This window comes from Phyllostomus discolor, chromosome 10 (genome assembly GCF_004126475.2).
Source record: "Phyllostomus discolor isolate MPI-MPIP mPhyDis1 chromosome 10, mPhyDis1.pri.v3, whole genome shotgun sequence".
Lineage (NCBI taxonomy): Eukaryota > Metazoa > Chordata > Mammalia > Chiroptera > Phyllostomidae > Phyllostomus > Phyllostomus discolor.
In genome coordinates, this window is record NC_040912.2 from 41,010,417 (window position 1) to 41,029,376 (window position 18,960).

Consider the following 18,960-nt stretch of genomic DNA (forward strand, 5'->3'; position numbering starts at 1 on the left):
CCCTCCTGACATCTATTCTCCCTCCCAGGGTGCCTGCCTCCTCAGCCCTCCCCTTGCACCAGCAGTATTTGTGAGTGGGTTTGTACAGCTTTTACTGTGTCTTTTCTGTTTAGATTCACAGATGCTATCATATTACAGTTGCCTACAGTATTCTGTACAGTAATCTATTGTACAGGTTTGTAGCCTAGGAGCACTAGGCTATATACCATATAGCCATATGTGGAATAGGCTTTACCGTCTAGTTTGTATAAGAATGGCAAAATCACCTAAAAGCTAATTCCTCAGAACTTATCTCCATTACTAAATAAAGCATGACTGTAACAGAAAGTAAGGTAAGATGTGGAATTGTCATAAAGTCTTGGTATATTCATATTTGTGTCCTCTTAGTTGAGCAAAGTATCTAGCCTGCTGTGATAAGAGCTCAATAAATGTGTATTGAATACATAAATTAATAGCACATCATGAATTTTAAACATTAATGAGTTACTATTGAATATTTTCTAATAGAGAGACCACTGGGAGTTTTCAATCAAGTAATCTTTTATCTATTTTTCAAATTTATAAAAGGCTAAAGATAATTTAGTATTCAGAGCAAATGAGCTCCCCTTCTCAGTAGTCTGATACACACACACACACACACACACACACACACACACATATACATATATATATATATATATATATATAATTCATAAAAAGAGAACCCTAGGCTCTTCACCTTCTTTCACCAAGATCACTTTTCTGAGCATGTGAATGAATTCTTTTGATTTAAGTCACCTCAAAAATTAAGATCACTGACTTATTTAACAGAGGACAAAGGTTAGTTCTTAATGTGGTTAGGGATAAAGAGCAATTTACAGACAACATATATGACTATTTATTAAACTACGTTGTAATTGCTACAGCAACTTATTGACTATCTTCAGTTGGACCCCAAAGCTTATATTGCTATGTTTTGGGAAAATGTATTGTTCTTCTAGTTTGGTTAAATTCTCAAGGCTCACAATAATTTCTATCACAAAGAAAAGTCCATGTCAATACATGAATTTCAGGTAAGCATGTTGAGCTGCAGATTTTCCCTCAGGGATCATTGGCATGGGAAGCATTGCAGTAATTTTCCATCATAGAAGTCTACAAAAATGTAGATTTCAGGATAGAAGCATGCAGTATTTTTTTAATCATGTTTACCAGGAGATTTTCCCAAGGACTTAGAGACTTACACTGCCCTTTGGGGGCCACTACATTTTCTAATACCACATACTCTCAGCCAAAGTCCCTTCTGATCAGCTGAGCATGTCCTGAGAAACAACACAACTAGTTGTACTTCCAATGCTGTAAAAAATTTGACATCATCACTAACATTTAAAGCACTGTAGCCCAGCACCAGTCTTTTCACTTGTCTAGATGGGAAACCAGTCATTGGGATTTCCTTCTCTCACTGTGGCCACATCATTAAATCAGTCATTTTCTCTAACCACATCCAAATCATTGACTCATTCATTGACTTAAGTTGGATCTACAAACTCAAATGCTGGATTCTTTAGTCCTTCTTTTTATAGAGAGATAAAAATTCTCAATGCTTTGAACTCATCTCTTAATTCTTAAAAAATGTTTTGTTTCTTTTCCCAAGCCCCAAAGTTCAATTATGGCTAACTAACAGCAATTTAAGTAGCATTTTAACTAAATAGCTTTGGCTTCTAGGCCTCCAACAGGGGCACTTCTAAAGTAAATCTTCCTTGGTTAACAGCTGTCAACTGTCAATGAGCTGAAGGTAATTAAATTTGAAGATAGCTTTATGGCTCAGAAAAATAGATAAAAATCCCTGGACCAGAAAGGTCTTAAATTAATGCAGTTATTGTCCCCTGTAGTATTTGAATTAATTCAAGAAATTGATTATTTTCCAATGAAACAGATAAAGAGGAGAACTGCAATTGTTTGTTACTTGCAAGTAAACTTCAGCTGAGGCTATTTCCTCTGCTAAGATCACACTCTTCATTTTACTTCATTATAGATTAGAAAGAAAAGGAAAAAAGAAAAAGTAAGTATTTTTTTAAATGCCCAAAGTAACCAAATCATGGTAGAATGGGTGAGAAGATGGTAATTGGGAACTGTGAACACCCAAAGATGTATCAGTTAGTAAGGGTTTCAGGAAAAGAAAATGACAACTTCAATTCAAAGTTTCTAAGAAATGCAAGGTTTTTTTTTAATGCTCTATAACAGAAGTAGTCCAGTTGTAGAGCAGTTCAAGTGTTAATTCAGAGCCTAAATGATTTCTTAAAGAACTGAGCTTTCTTCTAAGTTTCTGCTAGGTAGCTACAACTGCTACAAGTACAATATGCTTACATACCAATATCCAGAGGTAGAAAAAAAACACCTCTTTTTTTGTGCCCCTTTTTAAAACCCTGGAAACCTCTTCTATACCCTTGCAGAAGGCTTCTCTTTAAATCTTACTAACTGTAACTGGTCACAGGGCCACATTTAAACCATTCACTGGCTACAGAGCCCAGACCAGCTCTGTCGACAAGGGAGGAAAGGGTGATGTTGTGAGACAAAGGGTCAACAGTGTGTCTCCCGCTGAGGGGAGCACACACTGATCCTCCACTGTGTGCTGGTGGGCCACCTTTGAGACATCTTTTAATACAACCAATGTATAGAGGAGGAAATTGAAACTGGGAAAAGTGAAGTAGCTTTCTTAAAGTAACGTACTTAGTAAGTGATGAAGCTGGGATCTCAACTCAGAATTATCTGGATCAAATTTGTAATCTCTCCACAATATCACATTGTTGCCTCTACGTCATGACTCACTTTCAGGTTCAATTGCAGAGCTTCCATCTTTGGATCTAACAATCAATGGATCTCTATGCTTTGCTTTTCATTTCAGATAAGGACTTCAGATAGGTCTTTAGACCAATCTACTTACTCTCAGGGCTTCATATAATTCATGAGAAGAATTGGAAATTTCTACTGCAGACTTGATATTTTTATGGCAAATTGGTCATCTAATTTTACATGTTCATAGGATAGGTCTGCTTTGATTTAAATGTAAACTGTCAACACTCAAGTAATCTCTCTACCAAGGAAATTTTGCATTCCCTGAATATAGTAAAGTCATGTTCATATATTTCTCCTCTTTTTTGTTTACAGCTTTGGGGGTGGACGTTTATATCTTCCATTTACCCCCAAGCCAACTTCATATAAAATCATTTCTAATCTTTTAAGTGTTCCTCACATCAACTCTTTCTTTTCACTTCTAGCATATCAGGTCTTTATCAACATCATATCTATAACAGCATCTCATAGTTTTCCAGTCTCACAAACTCCAAAATTGCCCTGCACACAGAAAAAAAAATTACTTCCTTTGAAACAGACTTCATTATTTTACTCTCTTGTTCAAATAATTTGAATAGATTATTCTACATGTAAAATAAATGAAATATTAAATATATTAATAAATATAAGTCAGGAGATTTAGTCCTCCATATTTTCTCCCTGTGTAAGGAATTATTATTCTTATCTTGCTGGCAGAAGCTTGATGCCTTGTGCCAAGATATAATAGCAGATAACCTGTGTCATTTGAGAACAGGCACTCTTTAAAGCATTTGATGTGTATTAACAATTGTACCTCACAACACCTCTATGATGTAGGTATTGTTACCATCCTGACCTTACTAATGAAGACACTGGAGCAGAGGGATAAAGACAGTTGCCAAGGACACATAGAAATGAAATAGCAGGGCCAGGATTCTGACCGCAGTGGTTGGTCCCCAGGCCTTGAACTTAGTTACATTTTACTTCTTTAGTCTATGTATTTTACTGGAGAGTCATTTATTAAAGAAGTATTTAGTGAATATCTGCTATGTACTGTAAGTTATAACCTACCTGATGCTTTAGGGAAAAATTACACAAGCATGAACCTGCTCAATAGGATGAAAAACAAGTTTTTAAAAATACCCTGGATCTTTAGGCAAAGTCAAGGAAACCTGTGACTTATCCAGCTTTTGAGAGACATTTGTTAGATTTTACATTCACTCTCCTGTTCTGAGCTCTTGGATTTTTTTCCTATTTCAGTAATAACTTCTGGTCTAGCAGGGGCTGACATTTTTCCTGATGACATGCCACCACACTTTCCAGCTCTCCTCCTGAAGGAAGCTTTTCCAGTTTCTGGGCCAGTGGCACAACCACCGCCAACTGCATCACCTGTGTGTGTTACCTGGCAAGGCTCAGTAACTGGGCTGGCACGCCTGCACAGCGCTCAACAGCTCAAACCCCCTACTTCCAGAGATCTGTGGTCTAGTCTCTCTCGTTTCAATGATCTTTCAACATCTTTTGTTCTTGTGTATTTTTGTGATTGACTTCTCAAGATTCTTCTGAAACATTTTTTCTAACTTTTTAATAATTCCTTTCACATAAAAAGTTCTGTATTTTATCATCATATGGCAAGAATATTAGAGCACATATTTTAAGGCCACATGTTGGTAAGTTTAGGGATCTAGATCCTTAAATTGAAAAACAAAAGGAAAAAGTAGGACAATATATATTTTTATCTAATTCTATATCTCCTTCTTACAACTAATGATTGAAATTTGATAATACTAACAGTAATAATTAGAGTTTATTGAGTGCTTTCTCTGTTGATCATTCAAATGTTTACATGTATAAAATCAATCAATTTTTATGAAAACTCTTGGCAGAAGGTACTTATTGTTGTTTCTTAAAAATGAGGAAATTATGGCACAGAGAAGTTAGGTGACTTGTGCAATGCCGTAGGAAGTTGACTTACAGCCTGGCTTCACAATCACTATGTTAAGCTCATAGCATTTGCAGGTTATCGGCTAGATATAAAACTCCCTGAAGGATGTTATGGCAGACCTTCTGAACTAGTGTGCCTCGAAAACAGGTTAAGTATGTGACTTCTCCATCTTCACATAGGAGATGTGGCCCACACGCTCACAGAATGTAATCCATGGCCTCCTACAAGAATTCTTACAATTTCCAGTTTTGGTTTAAGTCAAATCGCAGCCCTATCAGAATTTCTAGAAAGGTAGTTGTGACTCAATGACTAAAAGAAACAGTTCATCATTGAAACAGTAATCCCAGACAGCAAACTCTTGTACAATTTTTCACTCTCTTATTGTCATAATCTAAAGAACAAAGAAAACCTGAACTATTTGAATGGAAAAGTCTTAAGTTGTACAAAACCCTTAAGAAGACTGGGAAGAAAATTGAATCTGCTATAACTGTTACTGATTTCTGTATTGTCATAGTGTATTCATTATCTTCAAAGTTCAGGTATACAGGCATATATTTTAGGTAAAACAAGTTAAAAGAACATGAGTCACTGATTACTGACAAATTGAAATCCAAAAACTCAGAACAACTGACAGTTCATTATTTTTCCTTGTAATATATACATAAATGTTGAAATGGCATTGCCTTCTGAATGAGGTCTAATGGGAAAAATAGGTTTCTTTTCAAGTAATTTATAGAAAAATATGTTAAACTGGCAAGAATTATGTTGAAGAATTAAGGTAAATATTTAGAGTAGATAATAATCCTAAAATGATGTAGTGAGTCCAACAATAAAACATTAGGACAGACATGGAAGATATTCACAGTGCCATTGTTTGTTTGTTCACTGGGCTTTTTTGTTGTTCAATCTGCTATGTTACTGTGTGTTGTTGTTGTTGTTGTTGTTGTTGTTGCTTTGGTTAATCTGTTTTCACTAGTCTTGAGTTGATGACAGCCAAAATTAAAACTGAATTGAGATTCTTGCAAAATGTGAATAATTTTGTAATCAAATATCATCACCGTAAACTTTAACACTGAATTTATTGATTTATGTTTTACTTCAGAAGCATTAAATAAAAATATCCACTGACACACCTCTACTTTAAAATTAATTTATTATTTTAGGAAGAATATGCACCTTTACTTTTTTGGCAAGTTTTTCTGTAAGATAAATCTTATTAAAATAATACATAGAACCAAGATACAGGGCTCTACTTTCACTGTGTTGTTCACTATTTCAGAGCTCCGAGAAACCAAGACGTCTGAATACTTCAGCCTCTCCCACCACCCCTTAGACTATAGGATATTATTAATGGATGAAGATCAGGACCGGATATATGTGGGCAGCAAAGATCACGTTCTTTCCTTGAATATTAACAATATAAGTCAAGAAGCTTTGAGTGTAAGTTTAATACTTTCATGAGGGCAATGTTGACCTCCCTACATGCTTTTTTTCTTTCCAACTTTCAAATACAATGAAAAAATTATATATTTCATTAGAACAATAGAAAATACTAGCTGCATGCTAATAAATAATTGGAGGTTGGTAGTCATTTAATGGACTGAAAATATAATCAATTCAATTCTCTTTGTGTAGTTTCATAGGTTTTAACAATGTAAAACCCAAAGTTCAATGAGAAAACACTTCTTGCATATATGAATATTAGAAGAAAAAAAGAGAAGTGTAGAGTATAGCATGAAAAAATGATCAGATTAAATGAAGACCTTCCTTGTCACCTGATGTAATCCAAGAAGGCCTTGGAAGGAACACAATTATTAAATGCACTGTTCTTCAAACAAGTGTGGCCCATATTTATCATTCTCTTTTACAACAAGGAAATAAATTGAGCTTCACTGGTGTAAAGAAATAAAAATAGATTAATTATAAATTTATTACAACAAGGAGATTTCTGAACTTGTTATTTTAAGAATGGACAATGCATAGTTAAAAAAAATAATCATCACCACCAGACCTGACCCAAGGCTATAGTGACTTGGAATGCTAATACAGTGTTTCAGAGCAGGAATCTCTTGGATGTTATCCCAGTTATTTTAACTGTTGATGTACCTAGGAGCCCATTCTAAGTAAATCTACCAGCCTGGTTGTATGTTTTACTCAAAATAATATTAAACTGAGATTGCAATTTAAATGTAAATTTCTTGTGATATAAGCAGTTGGGAGAAGTGTACTATAAATCAAAAAGGGGGAAATATACATGACATTGTGCACATTAATAATGATCTCACTTTATAAAATATTAAACTATTAGTAAATGGCACACATTGAAAGGCTTTTGTTAAAAGAAAAATTGATGGGAGGAATAAAATCAGAAGTTTGAGAATAAAATAATAAAATATTAATTTAAGTTTATAAAATAAAAATATAGAATATTGAAAAATAAATATTGAAATACCTTAAAGAAATCTGTTACCATAATGTAAATGAAGAACATTGAGTTGTCATATGCACTGTGAGATTTATACAATCTTTATTTTCCTTTCCGAGCAGGTTTTCTGGCCGGCATCTACAATCAAAGTTGAAGAGTGCAAAATGGCTGGCAAAGATCCCACAGTGAGTGATTTAAAAAAGAAAAAAAAACCCAAACTTAAATATTTGGTCTTCAAATCCATGTACCTTGAGTGCAGCCAAGAGTGAGACAACGGGTGTTGGTGTTTCAAATCCTCTGCTAGACACATGGTAAAAAATGTAAATACAAAAGGAGTGGAACTCTTAAACACTGTGATTTAGGAATGCCTGGCTGGGTAAAAATTTCCTCATTTGCTTTCGTTATTGTACCCTGACACTTTTCATGATGGATTTCAGTAATAATCCCCGTTCCAAGTGGATCCAACCTGTGGAATTCTCAGCAGGCTGCTGAAATAATGATAATGCGAGAATCTGGATCAACTCCCAGATACCATGTGGGCTTTTCCAAAGAATGATTCTCAGCAAAAAGGTTATGGCTAGCAAGCACCTTTCAGAGACATAAATCACAGTGATGACTGATATCTTTGTTAGTTAAAACTAACCATAGAAACAAAAATTAAAGAAGGTAAAATATCAATAAATTTTCAGTCTACAGCACTTGTACAAATTGTGTTCCTTTAGGTAGGATTTCACATAGAGTCAAGAAATACATCTATACCGATTTCTTCTAATGACTTGCTGAAACTGGCAGAGTATTCTTGAGTATTACAAAAGAAACATATGGGGCAGATCTTTTTTTTTAGTTTATTTTAATTATTGTTCAGGTACAATTGGATGGGGCAGATCTTTAATGTGCACAAGTCATTTAATGTTTATAATGAACCATATGGCATTTCACCTTATCTAAAATCATGAAAAATATAATGAATTCAAGTATCAAAATCACTCATATAATTTGCTAAAGAAGTTTCTTCATTCTTTCAATCATTCATTCAATAAATATTAATTGAGCATTTATTGTGTATCTGGCATAGGGCTAATTGCTAGAGATACAATTTTGTGCCAATATAGATGTTTTTGACTCTCATCAGTTTTATTATCTTGTTGGAGAAGTCAGCATTAATAAAGTAAGCATGGGGATAGTTGCTAATGCAGGTATGAGAGTCATATGGTGACTGGGTAACAAAACCTGTAAATGTGCAAACACACACACATACAATCAGAACTGAGGTCAGGACAGCCTAGATCTAGTGTTAACTAAATACTTACCATTATAAGTGCAGAGGTAAGAAATTGTGATTTCAGAAGAGAAGACTGTGTGCTGAGCCTTGGTAGTGTTTCAAAGATTCATCAGGTTGGTTCAAACAAAGAAAAGATCAATCCTTGTGGGAGGAGAAAGTGTGGAAATGAAACTTTTATTTTCATAGACTCTTAACAGTCTCAATTTTAAGGTTCTGAAAAGGTCAGGCTCAGTGCAGGGCCGTGGAAGTCTCTGGAGTGTTGAATCTACAGGTCTCACTGGAGGGTGTTTTTGGCAAGAGAACTCACCAGGAGTGACTCAGCAACGGGTCTCACTTTTTCAGGTTCATAATTCACCTTGTAAGAGAAATTTAAAAATGGGCAAATAGAGCTTGCAGAATATTTGCTACCCACAGGATTTTTGGACCACTATCTGGAGGGAGAAATACAGAAAAATGTGGAAGCAACATTTGAGAGAATATTACTATTGCCTTCTAGGGGGCCAATAGTAGAATAAAATATAATTCTGTGGAGTATGCTTGTTTTTTGTACCCTGAAGCTATTATTTCAATAATTGTGCATGAGTTAAACTACTTTCTTTTATTCTCTAATGCAGAGATTTTTCCCACTGATGTGGATCTGAACATGACTTGCTTTTTACTACAATAATATCCTGTGGGCATAATTACTGGATTTAATTGTCCTTTGTTCAAAATGATTTTTATTTCTCATTCATACAGTCAGAATATGTAGGATTTGGATACCTTTGCACATCTTTGTTTCAAAACTTCCTGTTGATTTTCTAAAGAATCTTAGCCAAGTCTTCAGATTTCTTTCTCACTTTGGCAAAATAGAAATGTTCTGTCATTTGCTTTCTTATAATTAAAAGTCATTAAATAAAATCTTCAATACATGCTTTTGTTTTCCCATAGTTTCATCACACTGTAATATCATTCATGGATATCTTTAAATTCTTCTGTACAGCCAGTTCATATGCACAAGATAAGTAACTGGTGGAGGGTTCTGCTCTATTACAGCCAAAGTTGTTGTGTCCTGGGAAATAACAAGTAAACTAACTCAAATAAATGTTTTGTCTATGGAAGAGATGAGAATTTGTGATGAATCTGTCTCACTTCATACATGTAAAATACCTATAGAGAAGTATCCTTTAATCAGGCCTTAGAAAAAGGGACAGTGTAGAAAAATGGTAGTAAATAAACCTTTAGAATATTGCAAAACAATTGTTTTCATTAAACTTTTTAAAATTTTCTTTACAAAATGCTTTTTTGTATGTTGTATACATTTTTTTTCTTTATTTTATTGTTGTTCAAGTACAGTACAGTTATCTCCATTGTCCCCCTAACAATCCTCCCTGCCCCATCCACCCCCACTTCCCACCCTTGACCCAACCCACCTTTGGCTTTGTCTGTGTGTCCTTTATACATGTTCCATGATGACTGTTCCCCATCTTTTCCCCACTATCCCCCTCTCCCCTCCCCTCTGATTACTCTCAGTTTGTTCCTTGTTTCAATGTCTCTGGTTATATTTTGCTCACTTGTTTGTTTTGTTGATTAGGTTCCGCTTATAGGTGAGATCATATGGTATGTGTCTTTCACTGCCTGGCTTATTTCACTTAGCATAAAGCTCTCCAGCTCCATCCATGCTGTCACGAAAGGTGGAAGATTCTTCTTTCTTTCTGCTCTGTGGTATTCCATTGTGTAAATGTACCATAATTTTTTGATTCACTCACTTACTGATAGGCTCTTACTGTAAATTGTGCTGCTATGAACATTGGAGTGTATAGGTTCTTTGAATTGGTGTTTTAGGATTCTTATGATATAATCCCAGCAGTGGAATTGCTGGGTCAAAAGGCAGTTCCATTTTTAGTTTTCTGAGGGTATTCCGTATTGTTTTCCATAGTGGCTGCACCAGTCTGCATTCCCACCAACAGTGCACTAGGGTTCCCTTTTATCCACAACCTCACTAGCATGTGTTGTTTGTTGATTTGTTTATGATGGCCATTCTGACTGGTGTGACGTATGTCTCATTGTGATTTTAATTTGCATCTCTCTAATGGCTAGTGATGCTGAGCATTCCTCCACATGTCGGTGGGCCCTTTGTATGTCCTCCTTGAAGAAGGGTCTGTTCAGGTCCTTTGACTATTTTTTAATTGGGTTGTTTGTCTTCCTAGAGTGAAGTTATGTGAGTTCTTTATTTATTTTGGAGATCAAATCCTTGACTGAGCATCATTGGCAAATCCATTTTCCCATATGATTGGTTCCCTTTTGATTTTGCTGATGTTTTCTTTAGCCGTGCAGAAGCTTTTTATTTTGATGAAGTCCCTTTTGTTCATTCTTTCCTTTACGTCCCTTGCTCTAGGGGGCATGTTAGTGAAAATATTGCTGTGTGAATACCTGAGATTTTCCTGCCTATGTTTTTGTCTAGGACTTTTATGGTGTCATGACTTATATTTAAGTCTTTTGTCCATCTTGAGTTTATTTTTGCGTATGGTGTAGATTGGTGGTCAAGTTTCATTTTTTTTTGTATACAGCTGCCCAGACCTCCCAACACCATATGTTGAAGAGGCTACTTTTACTCCATTTTATGCTTCTGACCCCTTTGTCAAACATTAATTGACCACAGAGGCATGGATTTATTTCTGGGCTCTCTATTCTCTTCCGTTGATCTATGTGTCTGTTCTTTTGCTAGTACCAGACTGTTTTGATTACTGTGGCATTGTAATATAATTTGATGTTAGGCATTGTGATCCCTCCTATTTTGGTCTTCTTTCTCAAAATTGGTGCAGCAATTTGGGGTCATTCATTATTCCATATAAATTTTTGAAATGTTTGTTCTATATTTGTGAAATATGTCATTGGTATTTTAATAAGGATTGCATTGAGTTTATAAATTGCTTTGGGTAGTATAGACATTTTGATGATGTTCATTCTTCCAATCCATGAACAGGGTATATGCTTCCATTTGTTTGTGTCTTCCTTAATTTCTTTCTTCAGTGTTGTATAGTTTTCCGATAAAACCAAATATTAAACATTTTTAAACTTTGTTGGAATAAATATCATCTACTTGCTTCATATTTCATCTTTTTAAATGTGGAAATTGAATATTTAATTGGCAAAAATTCATTATTGTGAACAAACCAGAGTTGCATGAGTGTGGAGTCCTACTTTGAAGAGTCTTTACAACATACTAGAGCTGATGAGATATACATGCAATAATTATCAAACAATAATAGCCACAAGATGGACAGTATTGTCATCATCTACATTTTCAAGATAAAGTGAGTGAAGAGCTTACCAGAAGGTGCACTACTAGCAAGTAGGAAGCCACTGTTTGACTCAGGCACATGTGGCTCTAGATCCTGCACCTTTAGCTGATAAAACATGCCACCTCACTGGGAAGAATATGGTGAATGCTAAGGACACACACACCAGATGAAGATGAAGAAAAAACACACTGAAGCTGGGATGTTTATTAAAGACTGGACAGCTACGGTGGCAACTATGTTGTCTTATGTAAATCTGTCCCCTTGTTTTATTTTGATGACACTGATCTTTTCTCTTTTTCAGCCTTGGTACATGTTATATGTAGTTCTATTCATGTTTAGTTATCTTCTCATCATTTTAGCTGGGGATCATCTACTCTTCCTTTCCAGAAACAGTGCAGATGTCACATCTCCGGAGAGTCTTCTCTCCCCATGTAGGCCTGGGCCAGCTGCCCCCACAATGTGCTTGCCTGAAACATGCGCACACTTTTTTTCACTGCGTTTTTTTCTTTAACTCTCCTCTCGTGCTTGGAAACACTTTGTAGTAAGTGTCATTATCCACAGTGCCGAGATCTGGATCTGGCTACTCCATAACATTTAAACAAGATCTGGAAACACAGAGATGGAAACAAGCAAGCATGGGAATCTTATACGTGATTGTTAGAAGTTGGTGGATCCACACAAGGAATAATTGGTTTATTAATGCCCTTACATTAACAATGTTTATTGTGAGTTGTGTTGCACATACTTTAAAAGTACATTTTGATTAAATGAAACATTTTGCTTTTAAGTATTATATTAATCAAAGCAAAACTAATCAAAACTAAGCAAAACTAATGACAATTAAAATTCATATTGCTGTAGTAATTAAAAGGAACAATAAAACCCATAATCAAATATTCCTTATTCCTTGAGGTTTTTTGCTTATATCAAAATTTAAAGTTATTAAAAATAATTCCTTATAATTTAAAATTCTACCCTGGGTAATAATATATTATAATGCCACAATGTTCTAAATGTTCTAATGTTTCTAAAGAAAATAAATGATCATGGTGGGAAAATAACTAATTTTTTTTTGCCTCAGCTAAGAAAAGTGTAACCTATCTCCTATTTCCCTTTCTGGCCTATATATGCACATTCTTACATGCTCCATTTATTTCTAAATGTTAATATTTTACTCATTCTAAATAAATTGAGCTAAACAATAGCACATTCTGTCAAACATACCCAATGAGATAGGACAAAATAATTTGCTAAGTAAATACTGAAAAAGTTCCTTGAAAATTAAGCAAGATTGCGTATAATTAGACATCTACGCATTTACATGCACACAATGTCAAACTTGATTATTAATTGTAGAGTATTTGTTTCCCTATTTCTGTGACCAGAGGATCATAAACTACTAGAAAATACGTTTCTTTAGTAACACACTTACACACACTATTGCATGGTGTGGACCATGAAGAGATAATATTTTTAAAGCCCTATTCATCTGTGCTCCAGGATATATTTTTAAAACATCTATTTTTTAATTATATAAATAATTATTGTTCAATATAGACATCTTTCAAGGCCCAGAAAAGCATATAGAAAAAAACAGAAAGTAATCTCTTATTCGCTCTTTGACCCTGGAGACTTAACCTCCCTGTGCTTTAGTCTTCTTCTCTGTGTAATGGGCATATTCATAGTATATGCCTAGCATTATTGGGTTGTTAAGAGTATTAATGAGTTAATATTTGCAGAGAGCTTAGAACAATACATAGCACACAGTAAATGTGTTAATACTGTCAGGTAAATAAAGTAAATTACACTATCAAACATAGTAACTTAAAAATTGGGGCTATGTTATTTTAGCACTTTATTATATGACATACATAGTATTAAACAAAATATTCTGCATAATGTTAGCATCTTGATTTTTACATTTAGTGTTATACCAGGAAATACATTCAAAATAAAGTCACACAATGAACAGAAACATCCATGGTGCTGAATTTCACTGCAGCCTCGTTCCCCAAACCTTTCCTGGCTGTCTGCTCTGGTCAGGGCCTCTGCTACGCTCTGTGCAGGTCACATGCCCTGTTCACTTCACAGGTTTGTACTGGCAATTGAAACTGAAAATGCATATGAAAGAATCTAATATGTAACCCAATGTGTATTTTTTTATGTGCCAGAAACTATTCCAAGTGCCTTAAAGTAGGTTTACAGTTGTGAGTATGCAAAGCAGTTTATTCTTGTATTATCATTTATTAATCATTGTACTATCTTCCATACCAGCAACTGTAAACCTACTTTTGCCCTACCCTGTATTGCTCACAACAAATATTATCATCACCATTCACAGATAAAAAGATGAAGCACAGAGAAATTAAATGTCTCAAGTTCAAACAGGTAGTAAAAGATAAATCCACATTTTCAATGGCTCTGAATTCGCATACTTAAATCCATTCTCTATGCCCATCTGAGGACTACAGCATGACAGACCAAGGCTAATTGCCTCATTTGTTCCAGCAGATGATAATCCTCTATCTGCTCTAGGCACTATTCCCTAAGTAAATCCTACATGCCGTGCTTCCATTCTTTACTTCATGCTCTGTTTTCTGTTGGAACAATTTGTCCACGTGCTTTTGCCTGTCAAAATCTCTAGCTCATTCTACAAGTGCCAGCTCCAATGATACCCTTTTCAAACCTTTAAACTCAGTTCACTGTTGCTCATTCTCTTTCCTTCTACAGCACATTTTCAAAAATACTACCCTATTGTAGCATCTACCACAGCCTGATATATGATGCCTTCCTTTCTCTGAAAGTAGGACTTGAATCTACTCATTGCAGTGTTGCTAGCTCATGTGCAGTGCTTGCACTGGGTTCATAAATATTTGCTGAATGAAATTGGTGGAATTGCAATGGTCTAGGTCAGAAAGAATGTGGACAGAAACTAAGGCTATATAATGGAAATGGAAAAGACCTAGAACATGCTTTTCAATAATTAACTCAACTGATGTGTTTTTCTTTTGTGTTTTTCTCTGTGGGGAAGTTTGGAGGGGTACACTGAGCATCATTAGATGGCATGGGAATCTGTCTCATGGCTAATCAGCCCCTTCCTGTGGGAAAGCTGGATGGTGCAGGGTGGCCATGGGTCAAGACCCAGCTCAGTTACTTATAAAACCTAGCACATTTTATTTAATCTCTTTGAAATTCAATTTCCTCATCACTAAATTGGGACTAATACTTTAATTGGAACATTGTTGTGAAGATCAAAAACAATTAACATCAAAGGAGGCACTCTGTAAACATAGCAGTTATAAAAACTCCCCTCTAATAACTATGTGCTCCTAACACAATGAAACATTATAAAATGGTTAAAACTGCAAGATGGGTTAGACACATCTGTGCTAGAAAATCTGCATTACTCTTTTCTAGCTATATGGCCTCAGGCAAATTAACTAAAAAAGCTCTAAGCTTTATTTTTCTAAAAGGGGTTGATTTATAAAAAAAGCTGAGTGAATGCTAAGTGCCTATATAATGCTAAATAAATGTGAGATATAAAAGTAAAGAATCAACCTCCTGAGAAGTAAAAGAAGTTAAATATATAAAATTACTATTTCAATGTCTAGCACACAATAAATCCTCAACAAATATTAACCATAATAAGGATATATAATATATAGATATAACATATATAAAATAATTATAAACTGTATTTGAAATATAAAAGAGATTCTAGTGACTTCTTTTCCTTTTTCTTTCTTTTTTTTAAAACCAGTCCCAGTAATTCATGACAGTAAATGGTCTGTAAAACTCAAGAGGAGACAGGCATAACCTATTATTGATAGAGTTGGGCTGAATTCATATCTTATGAAAAAATAGTATATACACAATCCCAGAATGACTAAACTTGAATGTGAAAAAATAAACACAAGTCTCATTGCTCACAGATACCTTTAACATAGACATATTATATACACATCATACTTCATCTATGATTTTTCCCCAGAGAAACACATTATCACCTGCAGTTGTATAGTCAATTTACAAGAACCTCTATAAACAGGTGTCAGGATACAGTGACACTATATATTTAACAAAAATCCTTAATGTCTTAAAATAAAAATAAAGTGTATAGTCTGGTCTGCAAGATTTAATTTTGTTGACAGCATAGTTAATGATTGAATATTTGATAAAAACATATGTATAAAGTTACTATATATGAAAATAAGCACATATTTACTGTGAAGTAATAGTGAACATAAAAGGAAAAATAATGGGAAAATATAAAATAATAATTGACTTTATAACTTCTATTTTAGCAAAATTTGTATTTTTACTTTTCTAATAATATAAATAATAATGTATCTTATAAAATATTAGTAAAAATATATGATATCTAGAAGAAAAAAACATGTATAGTCTCTGACCACCCCTGGGAAAACCACTATCTTTTGACATATTTTTTATTAAAAATTTTGTCTTTGATTTGTTACATTATTTTTAATAGTGTTCTTTGAAAGAAAGATGACTTTTTGAAGGGAACAACATTCAATCTCAGGCTCAATTAATTTGTAGTCAGCAAAGGTTAGAGAGCCTAGTAAATGTAGAAAATGCAGTGGTTATTTCAGTCACACAGGTCTGCATTTGGTGGTGGCCTAGCGCATGTACTTCTGCAAGGTTGTATTCAGCTTATGATTACAATAGTGATTTTTCATTATGCTGCGTGAGTGAGTGACAATTCCCAATGATTGTACTGGGAGCAGGTAAGAAAGGAGATTTTAGAGGAGAAGAAAGTATTTTGGGGGATCATGGACAAAAACTAATAATTGCATCATTTGTCACAGAAGGCAACATTGCTGGCATTTTCTTCAAGGTTTGTGCTATTCAGCAATTGTAAAGGCCAACAGTGTTTGCCATTGTATACTAGTGGTATCATGGGCCTTGCATAAAGACAGTTTCACTTAATAAATACTTGTACATGTTTATACTCATATAAAGTGTGTAGGTGTGTGTATGTGTTCATATAAAGTTTTGAAGAAAATTTGAAGAAACAGTTTGATGTATGTAATCTAAGGTAAAGGTTAAGTTCAGAAAGTTTCAGAATGTAGAAACATACACAGCATATAGAATGAAATAGGAGGGAGTCATGCTATTTTACTCATTATCTAAGTTGGACTCCCTTCCTCCTGAAATGAAGTAACGGTAAAAACCAGGCTGTCCTCTTATTATCTCCTAACAACAAAAAGGTAGAAGCAGAAAGAAAAACTTGTGGCAAAGTTTCACAGAAATACTTAGAAACAGCAATAAGATCATCGGGTTACTAACTGCACATTTACCTATTCTTTTAGCATGGCTGTGGGAACTTCGTCCGCGTCATTCAGGCTTTCAACCGCACTCATCTGTATGTTTGTGGGAGTGGTGCCTTCAGCCCGGTCTGTACTTATTTGAACAGAGGGAGGAGGTCAGAGGTAAGTGTAATGTTTTTTGCATTCTTAGTTTTGGTTAGTGTCAGCGATTACTTAAAACTGCATTTTAGAGTAAAAATTTAGAAATATCATCAATAGTCATAAAATAGTTTCAAGCCCTGTGAACACAGAATATATTACTTTTTGTATGTGTTCATCAAGCTACTTAAAATACTGTCTTTTAAATTATATATATATATATATATATATATATATATATATATATATATATATTCAGAATGGGAAAACTGCAAAAAATAAAGAAAAATGAGGCAATTTCATAATTAATTAGAATACAAAGTGCTTATAATATTTACTGCAAATTATAGAAATATTGTACTATACATTCACTTTCTCAATCTGTTTTAAATAATTTCTTATTTATGTTTCAAACTTGGTAAACTTTTGTGAGATAAACACTTGTAAGAGATGTAAGAGACAGGATGCCAAGTGTCTGCTGAGGAAAACTTTATGTAATAAAACAAAATTTGATTTTAGACTAACAGCAGTCTACTAGCCTTATTCTAGGATATTTTAGCCTTATTCTTATATTGCTTAAAATGATTTGGGGTTCTATGAACAACAGTATCTTTTAAGACTAAATATATAGCTAATGAATAGTCACTATATGGCTGGTTCAACCTCACCTGTGATGTTTAAGACTGTGTTTATCCCACTTCACAATTATTGGCTAATTATTCATTAGCCCAAAAGTGCCTTTCCTCATTCTGTTAGTCAAATGTGTTGCTTTACTTAAAGTATTTTAAAAACTGAAGTCTTTCAAAATATCTGGCTTTGGTTTCTTTGTGCAACTTTAAATCTAGAAAATCCAGTTCTTAAATAATGTTTTAATTCAATTTTATAGATTACAAATTAAAAAAATTAAATTTTGCTACTGATATATCTTATTTTCCTTTAACAAAAATTAATCTACTTTAGTATGAATATCATTGAACACTCTGTCTATATTCCTTTATTATTAATTTTTCATACATGTAATTTATACATATATAACTGTTGGTGATAAAAAGTCACTTAAAAATAACCGAGTAATTACAATATGATCCATCCTGAGCCATTTCTGAGTGGTTCAAGATAATATAAAATATTAAAATTCTTAAAGAAATGTAGAGCTATGCTTTTGTAAGAGTACAGACGGCTGCACTTAGCTTGTCATTAGAACCACATGCCTGTGATCAATTCATTAAACAAACCACTGCCCCAGACGTCTGCAGTCTGTCCCACACTGCTGAAGACTGCGCAGTCACTGCACGGGCCAACAAAAGCATCACAGTTTTCAGAACACCAATTTCAAGTGAAATCACTTTCCCATGTACAATCGCCCACTATGCAGTTCAAGACTTAATTGGAAAGTCAGTCAAAAAATAATAATCTCCTTTGGAAAACCAGCATGGAATAAATTTTAATTACTTTACTAAATATGAACTGCTTTAGTCTCACTTTTAAAGATGTGTTTCAAAGGGGATGCATTTCCATTAATTAATCTCTGTAATAATATATGAACATGTTAAGAGTAAATTTCAGTATGAAAGGGTTATGAATTTTAAGCTTTATAATGCTTTCTTTGGTAGTCAGGTCAAAGGATTTTATTATAATATATTTATATACATATTTATAGTAAATATAAAATGCAGTTTTATCCAACATCTATTTATTTTTTTTAGTTTAGGATAAAAGGTCCCCTAGCATAAAATTACCACATGAAGCAGAGTCGTAGTTGGAAAGAATTTCCCTTCTTATTCATCACT

At 34.1% G+C, this 18,960-nt stretch overlaps 1 protein-coding gene across 1 annotated transcript in view; it reads left to right on the top strand.

Annotated features, from left to right (window-relative positions):
- Positions 1 to 18,960, top strand: part of SEMA3C (semaphorin 3C) — a 173,700-nt gene that overhangs the window by 76,027 nt on the left and 78,713 nt on the right. Inside the window, exons 3-5 of the mRNA XM_028525801.2 lie at positions 6,030 to 6,190; positions 7,298 to 7,360; positions 17,075 to 17,194. Coding sequence (XP_028381602.1) covers positions 6,030 to 6,190; positions 7,298 to 7,360; positions 17,075 to 17,194 — 344 coding nt within the window. The remainder of the gene's footprint in view (positions 1 to 6,029; positions 6,191 to 7,297; positions 7,361 to 17,074; positions 17,195 to 18,960) is intronic.